Raw genomic sequence first — 14,509 nt, forward strand, 5'->3', positions numbered from 1 at the left:
CCTGGGACTGGTGTTACAAGTGATTATGAGTCGCCTAACATTGGTACTGGCAACCAAATTCTGGTCCCCTGGAAGAGCATCAAATGTTTTAACCGCTGAGCCATCTCTCCAGCCCCCTGGAGGTTGTTTGGTTGGCTGCTTTATGTAAAGCTGTGTTGTTTTCAGCTTCTCTCTGTCCGGCAGCTGGGCTTACTATCTGGAGTATTACGCGAACAGGCTCAAGGCTGCTAGGGGCTGCTAGGGTTCTACACAGAAACGTCATTAGCTTGTTGGCTTAGTCCCAAGTGAATAGAGAGGAAAAGTGGGGGGCAGATGAGGTCAAGAGTGGAGCGAGGTCTCGATGAGTGAAAATGTCGCTATGGTTTCAGAAGAACTGGTTCTAGTCTTATTATTCTAGTCATGAAGAGCATAAATTTTTCAGAGTTAAAATGCAAGAAAATTAAGTCACTTTTTTGAATTTTTAACAATATATTAATAGTTAAGTTCTCCCTCTCTCTCTGTTTGCCTCCTTTATAAAAATATATATGTTTAAATTTTGTTTCATGCGTATCAGTGTTTGCTTGCATCATGCATGTCTGTGTACCATGTGTGTGCCTGGTGCCCTCAGAGGCCAGAAGAGGGTGTTGGATCCCCTGGAGCTGGAGTTACAGATGGTTATAAGCCACCATGTGGATGCCAGAAATTAAACATGGGTCCTCTGGAAGATCAGCAAGTGCTCTTTTTATTTTCCTTTTTCTTTTGGAGACGGGGTTTCTTTGTGTAGCCCTGGCTGTCCTGGAACTCACTCTGTAGACCAGGCTGGCCTCGAACTCGGAGACTCACCTGCCTCTGCCTCCCAAGTGCTGGGATTAAAGGTGTGCGCCACCACCGCCTGGCCAGCCAGTGCTCCTAACCACTCAACCATATCTCCAATCCTCACACCTCTTTTTTCCGAGACAGAGATTTCTGCTATGTAGCGTAGGCTGGTCTCAATCTCCCGAGTGCCATATTACAGGCACGTGCCAACCCATCGTAGCTCTGGGGTTGGAGGAGCTCTAGAAATTGAATTTGGGATCTCATGTTTGCTAGGCGGGCGTCCTGCTGCTGAATGACGTCTCCGGCCCTGTGCCTCTGCTTAGCTTCTGCATTAGTTACGTTTCTTGCTGTTGTCGCCAAACGCTTGGCGGAGGCAACGTAAATGGGGTAAGGTTTGCTTTGGCTCATGGCTCAGAGGATGTAATCCATCATGACAAATAAGTCATGAAGTCTAAAGTGGCTTGGTCTGTGGTGGCAGGAACCTGTGGCAGCCACCTGCTACATGCCACAAGGGCTGGCAGTGGAGCTGACTGGAACAATCCAAACAAAACGAGCCCTGGCCATATAATCCTGTTTACACCAGCAAGGTTCTATGTTACAAAGATTCTACAGCCGCCCTGAAATGTGTCACCCCCTGGGGACCAAGTATTCAAACACACGAGTCTATCTCCTGTTCAAACTATAGCAGTCTACTATTGAGTGGCTTACTTGATGAGGACCGTAAATGTATGGATAGTAGTTATTTAAAATGATGATAACTGGGGCTGGGGAGATGGCCCAGTGGTTAGGAATGCTTCCTGCTCTTCCAGAGTCCAGTACCCGGTACCCGGGTCAGGTAGCTCTTAATCCAAGCCTGTAGCTCCAGCTCTAGGGGATCTGATGCTGTCTCTGGCCTCCATGGGCGTCTGCACACATTCATTCTCTCTGTCTCTGTCTCCTCTCTCTGCCTCTCCCCTCTCATATTCTCACCCCCCACATAATTAAAAATAAAGAATATTGAAATGATGGTTGCTGGACTCATGAGGCATGGGTTTTCTTTTTAACTTTTAAAAAATTCTATGGCACACTTTTTCAGCGTCTGTCTGGGCTATCTGTTTCCCCAGAAAACATCTGGGGACAGCATGGTCTATAAATTTGCTTTATTGTTGCACTGAAAAAAAAGAAGTGTTGATGATGCCAGCCATGATAGCTGGAGCCTTCCCCTTGTGTAATTGCTTTTCTTGGTCTTGCAATAGCTCTCATGAGATAAGCACCATTGTGTCTCCATATACAAACCTGCCACTGGGCTACGCCTCCAGCCCCTTGTCTTCATTTGGCTTGTGTATTACTTTTCTTGTTGCTGTGCCCCAAGTACTTTCTGGAATGCGGGTTTAAAAAGGCTGTTAGAAAGCCCGTGCTTGGTGAACGGGGAGCGGGACTTTAATCTGTTTTGTCTGGTTTCATTGCTATCTTTCCTGTCCTTTTGGCTATCTGGGGGTACGGTTGTGGTGCCATAGGTAATCTGAAGGACTTGAAGTCTAGATTGTCCCAGTAATTGTGGTTCTGTGGGACTGGAGTGCAGCTGTGTGATAGAACTTTTATCTGCCATGCATGAGGTTTTGAGTTCAATCCTCAGCACTGCAAAATAAAAATAAAAAGAGAAAAACCAATATGATATGGACCTAGTCTGGGCACGCCACTGTCCATATCTGTCCCTCTCTCTTTATCTGACCCTCAAACCGCCTTTACACCACAGCTTCTGTTAAGATGGCCTCTCACTCCCCTCAGTATGAAGACTGCATGTTTGCCAATGTTTGGCTACAAGCATGTGTTGACGCTAACTGACCAGGTGACCCGCTTCAACGAGGAAGTGAAGAAACAGAGTGTGTCGCGTAACCGAGATGCCCCAGAGGGCGGCTTTGATGCCATCATGCAGGCTACAGTCTGTGATGTGAGTTTGGAGGGCAAGGGGTGCCAGGTGTAGCTGGTACAATTCAGAACGGGGATTCCGGTGTGATGGGGGAGAGGAGTCAAGCAGGACTTGGTACAGTATGAGTAATCAATTGTTTCTGCTACAAAGTCTCTCTTTATAGCCACACCAAGGCCACAGCTAACACCTCTCTGAACCACAGTAACCCCAGACCTTTCCTAGGGAGAACAGCAGCCCACATGTTCTGGAATTATTTCAGAGTCAAGCCTGGGTTAACTTGACCTCAGCAAAGAGAGCAGATCTTAGGGTGGGATTTCTTCTAGCCTGGGTCAATTCCAGGGATACAGATGCCTTCCTGTCACGGGAGGAGTTATGTGTGGAGCTGAAGAAGGCAGGCCTCCCTTCCTAATCAACAATGGGCTGATTAAGGGAAGAAAGCCTGGAGTGGAACGTTCTAGTTTATGTTCCAAGGCTTGGGGCCGAGCTCCCTCTTCAATTCAGCTTGTCCAGCTCTTTAGGTTCTGGGGTCTTTGTTCCACACTGATGACATAGCTGAAGTTGCCTTTTTTTTTTTTACAGGAACAAATTGGCTGGAGGAATGACGCGTCCCACTTGCTGGTGTTCACCACTGATGCCAAGACCCACATTGCACTGGATGGAAGGCTGGCAGGCATTGTCCTGCCCAACGATGGGCAGTGTCACATTGGCAGTGACAACCATTACTCTGCCTCCACGACCATGGTGAGATGCCTGGTCCCCCTGTGGTCCTCGTTCACTCTGAATGGGCTGTCTTATTCCAGGCAAGGGTTTTGTGTGAATCTAACAACGGCCTTTGCTCTGGGCCATTATGTGGGGCTCAGCTAATGCCTGTTTCTGCCACATCCTAATGGGTCACCCTCATTCAGGGTATAAATGGTCCGACCATGAGAGATGACCATGCCTGTGTGAGTGTTCACACTGACTCCACGGTCATCAGCATCAGCATCATGGCATCCAGCATGTGTTCAGGCACAGCTGGAAAGCTTGCGTCCCTCCTTCCTCTGTGGATTGGTCCTTTCTTGGGATCAAGCTCACGTGTGGTTACTGGAGGAAGATGGGAAAAGAGGACAAAGGTCTCATTGATGAAATGAAAGACCCAGAGAGCAGCGCCTCTTGGGGAAAAGTTAAAGGGCACAGAGCCATTTGGTTTGAAGGACATATGATTTGTGGATAATTTAGGATGACAGGTAAGAAAACTCCTGAAAAGTTATTTTACATGCTTTAATTAACTATAGACAGTTAATTAAGAGGAAAGGAGCTTAAATTTAAGTGGGAACAATTGGTGTCGGTTGTTAGGCAAATGTAGCAAAGTTTAAAATAATAACACTTTGAGTAGTTGGATTAGATCTTGACTCTTTGCCTGTCTTGTCCCCTCACCCCTTTGTTTTCTTGAGACAGGGTCTTGCCGTGCAGCCCAGGCTTGTAATTCTTAGTCCTCTTGCCATCACCCCACGGATGTGAGGGTGCAGTCATGTGACACTATGCCTGCTTTGTTTATTTATTTATGGAGGAAGGGTCTTGTTCTGTATACAGCCTAGGCTGGCCTTCGCCTTGCAATCCTTCTGCCTCAGTCTTCTGAGTGCTGGGATTAGAAATTTATACTACCATGAATGTTTTTTCCCCCAGCGTCTCACAATGTATTAGATAAGTGTTCACCCACTGAGCCATCCCCAGCCTACTCTTTATTTTTTAAAGTCAATAAATAGAGGAACCACCTTGCAGCTTAAAAGTGATTAAAGGCAGGAGACTGAGCTGGCGATCTCATGAGAAGTTGAGCACTGTCAGACAATGGGCGAGTCAGCAACATTTGTACTGGTTTATACAAGGCATTGGCCAGGAGCTGGGAGATGAAAAAGCTGTAAGGACTGACTCTTAGAAGGCTTTTGGCTTCGATGAAGAGAGAGGCTATATTCCAACATCTGTATTAATAGCACAGGGTGCATGCTGAGTGCTAGGTGTCTGATACAATCAAAGGCTGTCGGCAGGAAAGGAGGAAAAGCTCTGTAGGAGCTAGGGTGGTCAAGGAAGGCCTTGTGGAGGAGGCGAGCTTAGGCAAAGGAAGAAGGAGGATTGCCAAGATGAGGTCACTCCAGTGGCAGGAGGAATGTGCTAGAACAGTGCTGAGTAGGAAAGAGTGGTGGTTGGTGATCATTCAGTAGGTGATCATAGAGCGAGGCTAGACCATTGCCTAGAGCTCTTCCACAGAATCGATAGAGTGAGGCTAGACCATTTGCCCAGAGCTCACAGCAGTGGGTCCTAACTCATGGGGCTGGCTGGAATCTGAGTGGGAAGGAAGGAGCTTGGTTTTGGAACACCACCAGCCCAGGGCTCACAGCTAAGTTTGCCTTGCTTTGCCCTTCTCACTCATCTCGTGTTCTGGTTTCTGTTGCTAACAATACAATAGCGCAGACAGAGTAAGCCAGAAAAGACCTTTAGTTTTGTTCTTAGAACTTGGCGAGTTTGAGTGACCACATCTGGTCATCATCTTTTTGGCTGAGTCCCAAGACTCAGGCCGGCATGAAGCAGAGGTCAGGGAGCGTGTGTAGGCTTTCTGTTTCTTTGTTTTCCTCTTATAAAGTTAGCGGGGATTCAACTCTGGGGGCTTCACCACAATGACCTCTAACCCTATTTATTTCCCAGACACTCTACTCCTAAATACTGTAGGGGGTTTGTCTTCACCCTTCAGCATCTCACAGTTTCAACACATGAAACCCAAGGGACACACAGGCGCCACACCCAAACCACAATACCTCACTTTGATTAGTGGGTAAAAATCTTAAAGCTATACATTTCCCCAAATAAGACAAGTTCAAAGGCTTAGAGTCCAGGGAAGCATGAACCTTCACCTCTTCCCCCTTTTCCAGGATTATCCATCTCTGGGGCTCATGACTGAGAAGCTATCCCAGAAAAACATTAACCTGATTTTCGCAGTCACTGAGAATGTCGCCAACCTCTACCAGGTATCATGCCTCTGGGGCTTCCGTCCTGTCACCACAGATGGGCCTGTCCCAGGTGGCCAGCTCATGCTGTCACTATCCGGGGACCTGACTAGGAAAATCCTTTCTACACCCATTCTCTGGGTACTTCACATAGTTCTCTCTGTAACCTTTCCCCTTCAACCTCTAACCTACTAGGAAGAAGATGTTTGTGGTGGTGGCGGGAGATAATTCAGTGGGAGGAGGGGAAGTTAAAAAGGTTTCCTACTTTTCCTCAGATAGGGAAATCTGCTAGATCTGTTCTGGTAGTAACAAGTGAGACATCCCACAGTGCCTTCCAAACTTCATTTTAAGACTGCCAGTCTGGCAGTGGGTGGTGCACACCTTTAATCCCAGCACTTGGGAGGCAGAGGCAGGCAGATCTCTGAGTGTAAGGCCAGCTTGGTTTCGAGAGCGAATTTTAGGACAGCCAGGGCTACACAGAGAAACCCTGTCTTGATGTCGCCCCCGCCCCCAACGACAACCACTGCCATTTTGACTAGGGGGGACTTTTAGGAGACCACTTTCCCTCAGTAAGCTATGGGTGTTTTTGTCTTCCTTTCTAGAATTATAGCGAGCTTATCCCAGGGACCACAGTGGGAATCCTGTCTGATGACTCAAGCAATGTCCTCCAGCTCATTGTTGATGCTTATGGGGTAAGGCTGTTGGCCTTAGGAGGGACGCAGTCGTCAGTCTGCAGTGGAAACCTGATACATTCCCTTCAGTGATGAAATTTCTTAAAATGAATGGGCCTCGAGGCCGTGCTTGGGTCTGGAGGTGGAAGGGAGGAGGTGGAAGCAATACAATATGGAGGCCTAAACAAGGGGATGAGAGGCTTCCCTTGAAAGCCTGAAGAGGAACTTCATTAAGAGTGAGGGAGGTCGAGAGGAGAGAGGAAGAGAAAGAGAGAGAGAACTTGCATGAGGGCGAAGGCAGGGGAAGCCTCTTCGAAAGCGGCCTTTCTTCCCAGACCAATTCCCAAGACAAAGGAGTGGTCTGACTTTATATGAACTTTTAGGAGTGGCAGGAAGTTTCATATCATGTGATTCAGTTGAACACGGCGGTAGAGAAGCCAGATACTCTGACAGAGCTGTCAAGTCACAGTACAAACTGCTTTGGGACTCTGTCCCGGAGAGAGCTGAAGTGTATGAACTGACCTGGGCTATTGTCTCATGCCTAAAGGCTCAAGCCCATGTTCTAACAGAGCCAAGTTCTTTGGAACCCTGACTGCCTTTCTCCCACGCGACCTTCCTGTTTTCTTCCAGTGTTGCTAGAGGTAGAGGATGGCCAGCTCTGGGAATGATGGCATCTTTTGGAAAGAAAATGGGCCAGGAAGGAAGGACAGGGAGGAATAGGACAGAGGTAGAGTGGATGGCAGATGTGAGTTAGATGTACAGGGACAGCTATGGGGCAGAATAAGAGATAGCCAGGTCCTAACGAAACCCAAAGAGGCGACTGAGCGCAGAGACCATAGAGCAACTACTGGCAGAGAAACCTCAGCCTCAGGCAAGTCCCAGCCCACTGTGCTGGCTTTGCGTGAGATGGACTTGGCTTTTGTCTGTGTTCTTACTTTCTTTTGTCCTTTTCTGCTCAGAAAATCCGCTCTAAAGTGGAACTGGAAGTGCGTGACCTCCCTGAAGAGTTGTCACTGTCCTTTAATGCCACCTGCCTCAACAACGAGGTCATCCCAGGCCTCAAGTCTTGTGTGGGACTCAAGATTGGAGACACGGTGAGGTGGACTAGGCAGGGGCTGATATTGAAGCTGTGACCTGGGGCTCCAGAATCTGCGTGTACCCCCTTGTAAGCAAATATAGGTGAATCCACAGGAGCTTTTCAAATGGCTATCGGGGATTTATCAGAAAACACTCATGAGGTACACAACAAGGTAGATAGTCACCGAGGGCTTCTGCTCTGCCGGGGGTGGGGGGAGGGGAGGCAATGGAACCAGCAGTCTGATCTCTGACCACCACACAAGAGAGGGAGAGCCTGCCCCCCTCTTTCTTTTTTTTTTTTTTTTTTTTTTTTTTTTTTTTTTTTTTGGTTTTTCGAGACAGGGTTTCTCTGTGGTTTTGGAGCCTGTCCTGGAACTAGCTCTGTAGACCAGGCTGGTCTCGAACTCACAGAGATCCGCCTGCCTCTGCCTCCTGAGTGCTGGGATTAAAGGCGTGCGCCACCACCGCCCGGCGCCCCCTCTTTCTTTTAAAGGAGTTATATCAGCAGACAAGAAGCTCCGCCTCTATTGGGGCTGGAGAACCCAAGGTCATGAGCAGGGTGAATACCCACTACACCCCAACCTTTTCCAGAATTAGAAGTTTGATTATGAGAGCTCTTAATCTTTCCTCTCGAGGTGCCTGCTGCCTAAGGTTTACTTCCTACCAGTTTTTGAGAACTGTTGTAGATTGTTTCCTGGCTGCCCAGACTCGAATGATAACACAGAAACTATATAAATTACAACATTGTTTGGCCAATAGCTTAGGCTTGTTTCTAGCTAACTCTTACATCTTAAATTAACCCATTTCTGTTAATATGTGTATCATCCCAAGGGTGTGCGCTACTGATAAGGTTCTGGCTGGCTGCTGGCATCTTTCTCCTTTGGCAGCTACGTGGCATTTCTTCGACTCCGCCCACTTTCTCTGTCTCTTCGGATTTCCTACCTGGCTTTACTAAGCCACTGGCTGAAAGAGCTTCTTTAATAACCAATGGTAATAAAACATATTCATTCATACAAAGGAGCATCCCACATCAAACCTTCATCTCGGTTTGCTGTGTTCACACCTGTACATCTGATTGCAAGTGAAATGATCTCTACCCACCCAGAGTAATGCCTTTCTCTTCTCTGCAGTCTATCATCTGTAGACTTTTGCCGACCACTGACTGTGTGCTAGGCTTTATTCTTGCTCATGAAAACAATCCAACAAATAGCAAGCAGAACAGGCAAAAATACCCACCCACCTTGGGACTTAATAGTGCAAATGTTCATCTTGGCCGGGCGGTGGTGGCACACGCCTTTAATCCCAGCACTCGGGAGGCAGAGGCAGGCGGATGTCTGTGAGTTCAAGACCAGCCTGGTCTACAAGAGCTAGTTCCAGGACAGGCTCCAAAACCACAGAGAAACCCTGTCTCAAAAAAAAAAAAAAATGCTCATCTTGCCCCTTTGTTCCTTCCATGGTTTTCTTGATTATTATTCTTTTAAAAGTTTATGTATATGGTTATTTTGCTGGTGTGTGTGTGTGTGTGTGTGTGTGTGTGTGTGTGTGTATTTGGGTATCACATGGGTGCCTGGTGCCTATGGAGGCCAGAAGAGTGTGTCTAATTCCTTGGAACTGGAGTTACAGATGGTTGTGACCCACCATGTGGATTTGAACCCAGGCCCTCTGGAAGGGTAGCCAGTGTTCTTACCTTGCTGAGCCATCTCTCTAGGTCCCCTGGTTTTCTTTGTTTGTTGGTCCTCCTCTGCTCTCCCCAAGGCACTGGTGGATGGGAGAGAGGAATGAAGAAAAATAGGTCTTTTGGTCCATTGCCCTGTATGTTTATTTCCTAAACATATGTGTTCACAGCTCACACTTCACACCCTCCAATGACACTTTATACTGCAATCCCTCAGGTTGTGACTGACCACTCTATGGCACGGTGTGGTGCAAAGCAGCATTTTTCGTGTCCTGCTGTTAATACATAATAATAATACTCCAGCAGGCTTAGTTGGCATCACAGATCCTGCCCTGCTTGAGCTGGTTGACTTCTTAGCAGAAAACCAGCCTTCTATTGCTAGGCTGTAACCATCTGTCCAATCAAATAGGTCGCAGTAGTAACTATGATGCCAGTGTAGCTTTTACTATGTAGCCTTTGATAGAATTAAGGTCAAGAAACTCCCCACTGGCCATTGGATTTGATACCCAGTTTTGTTGTCCTTGGTAGGGTACAGCACAGCATTTCTCTAGGGCCGGTGGTACCCAGATTCACTTAGGTCTGAATGTCGTCTTTCCATCCAGGTGAGCTTTAGCGTTGAGGCCAAGGTACGCGGCTGCCCCCAGGAGAAGGAGCAGTCTTTCACCATCAAGCCTGTGGGCTTTAAGGATAGCCTCACCGTCCAGGTTACCTTTGACTGTGACTGTGCCTGCCAGGCCTCTGCCCAGCCCCTCAGCCCACGCTGCAACAATGGCAATGGGACCTTTGAGTGTGGAGTGTGCCGCTGTGACCAGGGCTGGCTGGGATCCATGTGTGAGTGCTCCGAGGAGGACTACCGGCCCTCTCAGCAGGAGGAGTGCAGCGCCAAGGAGGGCCAACCCGTCTGCAGCCAGCGGGGCGAGTGCCTCTGTGGCCAGTGTGTTTGCCACAGCAGTGACTTCGGCAAGATTACGGGCAAGTTCTGCGAGTGTGATGACTTCTCCTGTGTCCGCTACAAGGGGGAGATGTGCTCTGGTGAGTAGGAGCGCACAGCCGCGTGCTCAATGGCCATGCGCGCACGCGCACCCCAGGCGCCATGTGGCGGGCTTGAGGTTGGCGAGGTGGACAGAATTGAGGATCCATTTCGCTCAGAGCAGAAAACCAGAAATGAGCAGAGGAGGGAACCAGACCCTTCCAACCTTGTTCGTGGGGCATAGGGAAGCTAAGATGAGGGTAGGCAGGAGGGTCAACTTATTTTTCATCTTAAAAATCAGTCTCATGATAAACTGTTAGTGTTCACTGATGGAAAATATGATATTGGAATACGCGGTAAAGTTCATAATAATTTTACTTGAATTTATCCTTCTGTCACCAGTAGACAGTAGTGGTATATATGCAAGACACTGGGCACTTAGAACAGTACTTGGAAAATGATATACTTGTGCTAAATGTTATCCTTGTTCTATCATCTGTTCGTAACTATTGGTATTCATATTCTAGGCCTGTGCTGGCCAAGGTATCCACTAGCCACATGTAGCTGTTTAAACTAATTGAGAGAGAAACCATAAATTCAGTTTCTCAATTGGTCAGTAGCCACGTGTGCCTAGTGCCTATCATATTGGACCATGGGGATAAAGTCCACTGGAGAGTTACAGTAGAGACTTCCTGCCAGAAGATTAAAATTGCATGCACTTGTATGTATATGGGTATAGAGACCAGAGGTGGGCATTTTGTGTCTTCCTCAATCACTTTCCATGTTTGGGAAGGACCAGCTCAGCCGGGGCATTGGGACCTACAAGACAGGGTCTCAGGAATAGGTGGGTAAGGAGTCGGCGAATGACAGACAGACACAAGACTCAAAGGAATTGCATCTGAATGTGTCTTTACTGGGTGTGAGGCTCATCCTTTATACAGAAAGATTGCTGAACTGCATGTATTGTTTTTTTCATGCGATACAGATTATTATTAGAATCATTGTATCAGATACGTGAGGATAGATTTTCATCAGACAGATGTCTCTGGTGTGAGTCTGTTGGTCATGCTAGTCTTGGCTTGGCATTAGTTTCGATATAAATCTTCATCTAGCCTATGAGTTCATGGCATTTTGAGCTAAGGGCAAGCGGTTGTGGTTAACGGTCACACAGTCTACGGTCTTTTTATATTCCTGCCATCTATGCAGAAGAACTTCTTCTTTCCTCCTCCTTCTCCACATTTCTAACTCCTTCTCAATCCTTCCCCAAAACCAATCTCAAGACGTTACAGGCATTTATCTCTCTCTTCTATCCTTATCTCATTTTTGATGAATCTGTCTTAATTGCTTAATTAACTTTGCCTTTTGTTCTTCTTTACTGAGCACCAGATTAAACCTGGAAACCTTTTTGCCTTTAATGTTAACCCATCTTCCTCCATTAGCATCACATACTCCCTGTATATGGCAATGTCCCATTAGTAGACTCTGGAAACTTATGTCTTCCCTTCCAGAAGAAACCAGACTGCATTCCTTAGAACATAAGCAGGTAATGCCAAAAGTGCAAGGGCTGTAGTGCAGGAAGCACAGCACACACACCTTCTCTGCGGGCACTCTTCCTTGAAGCTTGTGCCACAGTCTAAGTGAGAAATCACGCAGACTCCATAGGAGGTGGCGTGACACATGTTGTTTTTTGAGATAGGCTCTTTCATGGACCCTGGACTGACCAGTTTGCTAGGCTAGCTGGTCAGTGAGCTCCAGGGATTTGACTGTTTTTGCTTCCCAGTGTTGGGGTTACACACATGTAGACATGTATGTGTCACTGAGCCTAGCTTTATTTTCCAAAACACGAGTGCTGGAAATGTGAACTCAGGTCCTCATGTGTGCAATGTAAGCTGTCTCTGGCCTGGGGACTATAATGTTGAACCTGAAGGATCTGAGTTGTCCTTATTGAAAAACCTAGTGCACCTCTGAGGTCTATTGATAACTTCAAACTGGCCCCAGAGACCAGTGCTAGGCGCTTTTCTGACCAGGAGAAGCCAACTTGCTGTGAGTATGGTCTTTATCTGAGTATTCTCAGGGAAATGGGCAGTCTGAGCCTTCTTCTTAGGCTCTGCAGGTAGGTTTATGTTGGACCGTAGTTGCTGTGATTTAACCCTGTTTGGGACGGACAGACTGCAGACATTTTCAAGTTGGTTGGAGCTGGGTTCTGGGTATTCTGTGTGATCAACTGAATGAAGAGGCTCTACTTGTTTTCTGTGATAATCTAAGACCCAGACAGGCTTCATTTGCATTGGGGTTTAGCCGGCTGAGCTCAGTTGACTCAGGTGTTCACTTTAACATGGTGGCACATGTTTAAAATACCAGCATTGTAGGCTATATATAGGAGGTCAAGGTCATCCTCAGCTACCTAGCAAGTTTGTGGTTAGCCAACACCCAACCATCACCACCACCACCACAAAAGAGTGCAATCAGAAAGACAAATATGCCATGACCAAACTGGCCCCAAGGGGCTGGAGAAACGGCTCAGTGGTTAAGAGCAGGTGCTATTCTTGTAGATGACCTGAGTTCAGTTTCCAGGTGGTTCACAATCACCTGCAACTCCAGCTGCAGAGAAGCTAATGCCTCTGACCTCCGAGGGCACCTGCACTCAAAGCATGCATGCCCAACATACGCATAAGTAAAGAATTTTTAAAAACATAAAACGTATGCACCACAGACATAAAAAATGATACCTCTTCTGATCCGTGACATTGTTTACTTCAGTCACTCCAGCAAGTGTTGGGGGAAAGCGGTATAACTCTTCACTACAGCAGTGGAGAGAGACCAGGGCCCTGATGAAACAGACATACGAGAGCATTTGAATATCTAATAGTATTTCTCCCATGTTCAGACTACCAAAGACTCACCCAAAGGAGCAAGCTGGGAATGCTGGGAAAGGCCTACAGAAGAGCCTCCGGGCCCCTTCACTCCTCCAGGGTTGATTGGTTCCAGTCTAGTGTGAGCTCTGTGGGAGGGATCCCAGCCAGTGTGTGTTGGTTTTGGCTCCCAACCCCAGAGCCTCAGCAATTCTCACTCCCTGAGGTATAGATTTCTGGTTCTGTGTGCTCCACTCTAATCCTTTAAGGGGACTCATTTGGCGGCAGCACCCATCTTACTGCTCTTGCCAGGGTGTCTGGTGCCCACCTAGCCTCACATCTTCCTCTTGTGGCACTGTTATCACATTCCCAGAGGCATGTGCCCATGGAGTACTCGGCATCGTGCTGGTATTTGGTTCCCATGAGAGAACAAGGGGTTATGCGCGGTTCCAGCCCGTCAGTGTCCTCTTCTCCGGTGCCTGCCTTGTGGGGCCATAGGACAGGAGTGCTTGCTCTTTTTCTAGCCTGTGAAGCTCTGAGCACAGCAGGTGGCCCCGACTGACTCCTCCCTACTTCAGGCTTGGTGTTTGAGGTTGCCTGAGTCTCTAACCCCTACCACAGACAGCAGGGAGATAGGACAGGCGCCCTCCTCCCCATTACACAAAGATAGGCTTCCTCCGTGGGCTTGGCCCTGTGCTCTAGCCACATGTGAGGACCAGGTGTCAACAGACAACTTTCCTGTTTAATAACAGAAGGACGTTTCCTACACATTAGCAGTCTCAGCCTGCTAGAACCTGGAGAGTCCCCAGAGAGACTCATGGATACGGGAGTCCTGGGCAGGTTCAAGGAGGTGGTGATGTCTGACGGAGCTCAAAGGAAAGCTGGTTCATACAGGAAAGGAGTGGAGTCTTGAATTGGTCTGGAAGTCTGGCTTGGCAGGGAGAGAAATCACACACCCTCTGGTTGGAACCCTCCTCCCCCACCTTCCTCTCCCATTTCTTACTCCCTGCTTTGGCTTTCCTGTGAACCCGGCCTAGGGCCCACTTTGGCTGGAGAGGTGCCAACAGTGTGACATTACTACACTGTGGTTTCCTTTAAGGGCGGCCTCTGCCAGGTCTCGGGGTCAGCCTGCTGGCTCCGGCTACCCACTTCCATTCTCAACATCACTGGCCCAGCAGGTCATCCTGTCAAAGCTCACTTTGTTTTGCTTCACAAAGGGAACACTGTGGAACGAGGGTTCTGCGGAGGCAGAGGCCTCTTGTGAGAGCTGCCAGGCCTCTGTGGCATCCTTCTTTCCCCGTCCAGGCATCGTGGCTAAAACCACGGCATAGTGGGCACCATGGGGTCCATTCTGCTGTCTGGCATACCCACCCCCAGCTGCTGTCTGGAGGGCTGACTGATTACAGTTCAAAGCTGTCTTTCTTTGGTGCTGATAGGAGTAGCCTTGCCTTCAGAAGTTGACCAAGGACTGGTGAAGAAAGGTTCTACAGGGGCACTTCCTTTTCCTCAAAGTGGTCCTAGCTCTGTGGTGCCATTCATAATTCCAGACTCTCTACGGATTGAGGCTGAAGGGAGTTTCTAT

The 14,509-nt window shown here is 48.0% G+C and overlaps 1 protein-coding gene across 1 annotated transcript in view; it reads left to right on the forward strand.

Annotated features, from left to right (window-relative positions):
* Window positions 1–14,509, forward strand: part of Itgb3 (integrin subunit beta 3) — a 55,453-nt gene that overhangs the window by 27,318 nt on the left and 13,626 nt on the right. The window contains exons 5-10 of the mRNA XM_057776482.1: window positions 2,563–2,725; window positions 3,284–3,445; window positions 5,608–5,703; window positions 6,285–6,374; window positions 7,313–7,447; window positions 9,708–10,137. Coding sequence (XP_057632465.1) covers window positions 2,563–2,725; window positions 3,284–3,445; window positions 5,608–5,703; window positions 6,285–6,374; window positions 7,313–7,447; window positions 9,708–10,137 — 1,076 coding nt within the window. The remainder of the gene's footprint in view (window positions 1–2,562; window positions 2,726–3,283; window positions 3,446–5,607; window positions 5,704–6,284; window positions 6,375–7,312; window positions 7,448–9,707; window positions 10,138–14,509) is intronic.

Source organism: Chionomys nivalis, chromosome 7 (genome assembly GCF_950005125.1).
Source record: "Chionomys nivalis chromosome 7, mChiNiv1.1, whole genome shotgun sequence".
Lineage (NCBI taxonomy): Eukaryota > Metazoa > Chordata > Mammalia > Rodentia > Cricetidae > Chionomys > Chionomys nivalis.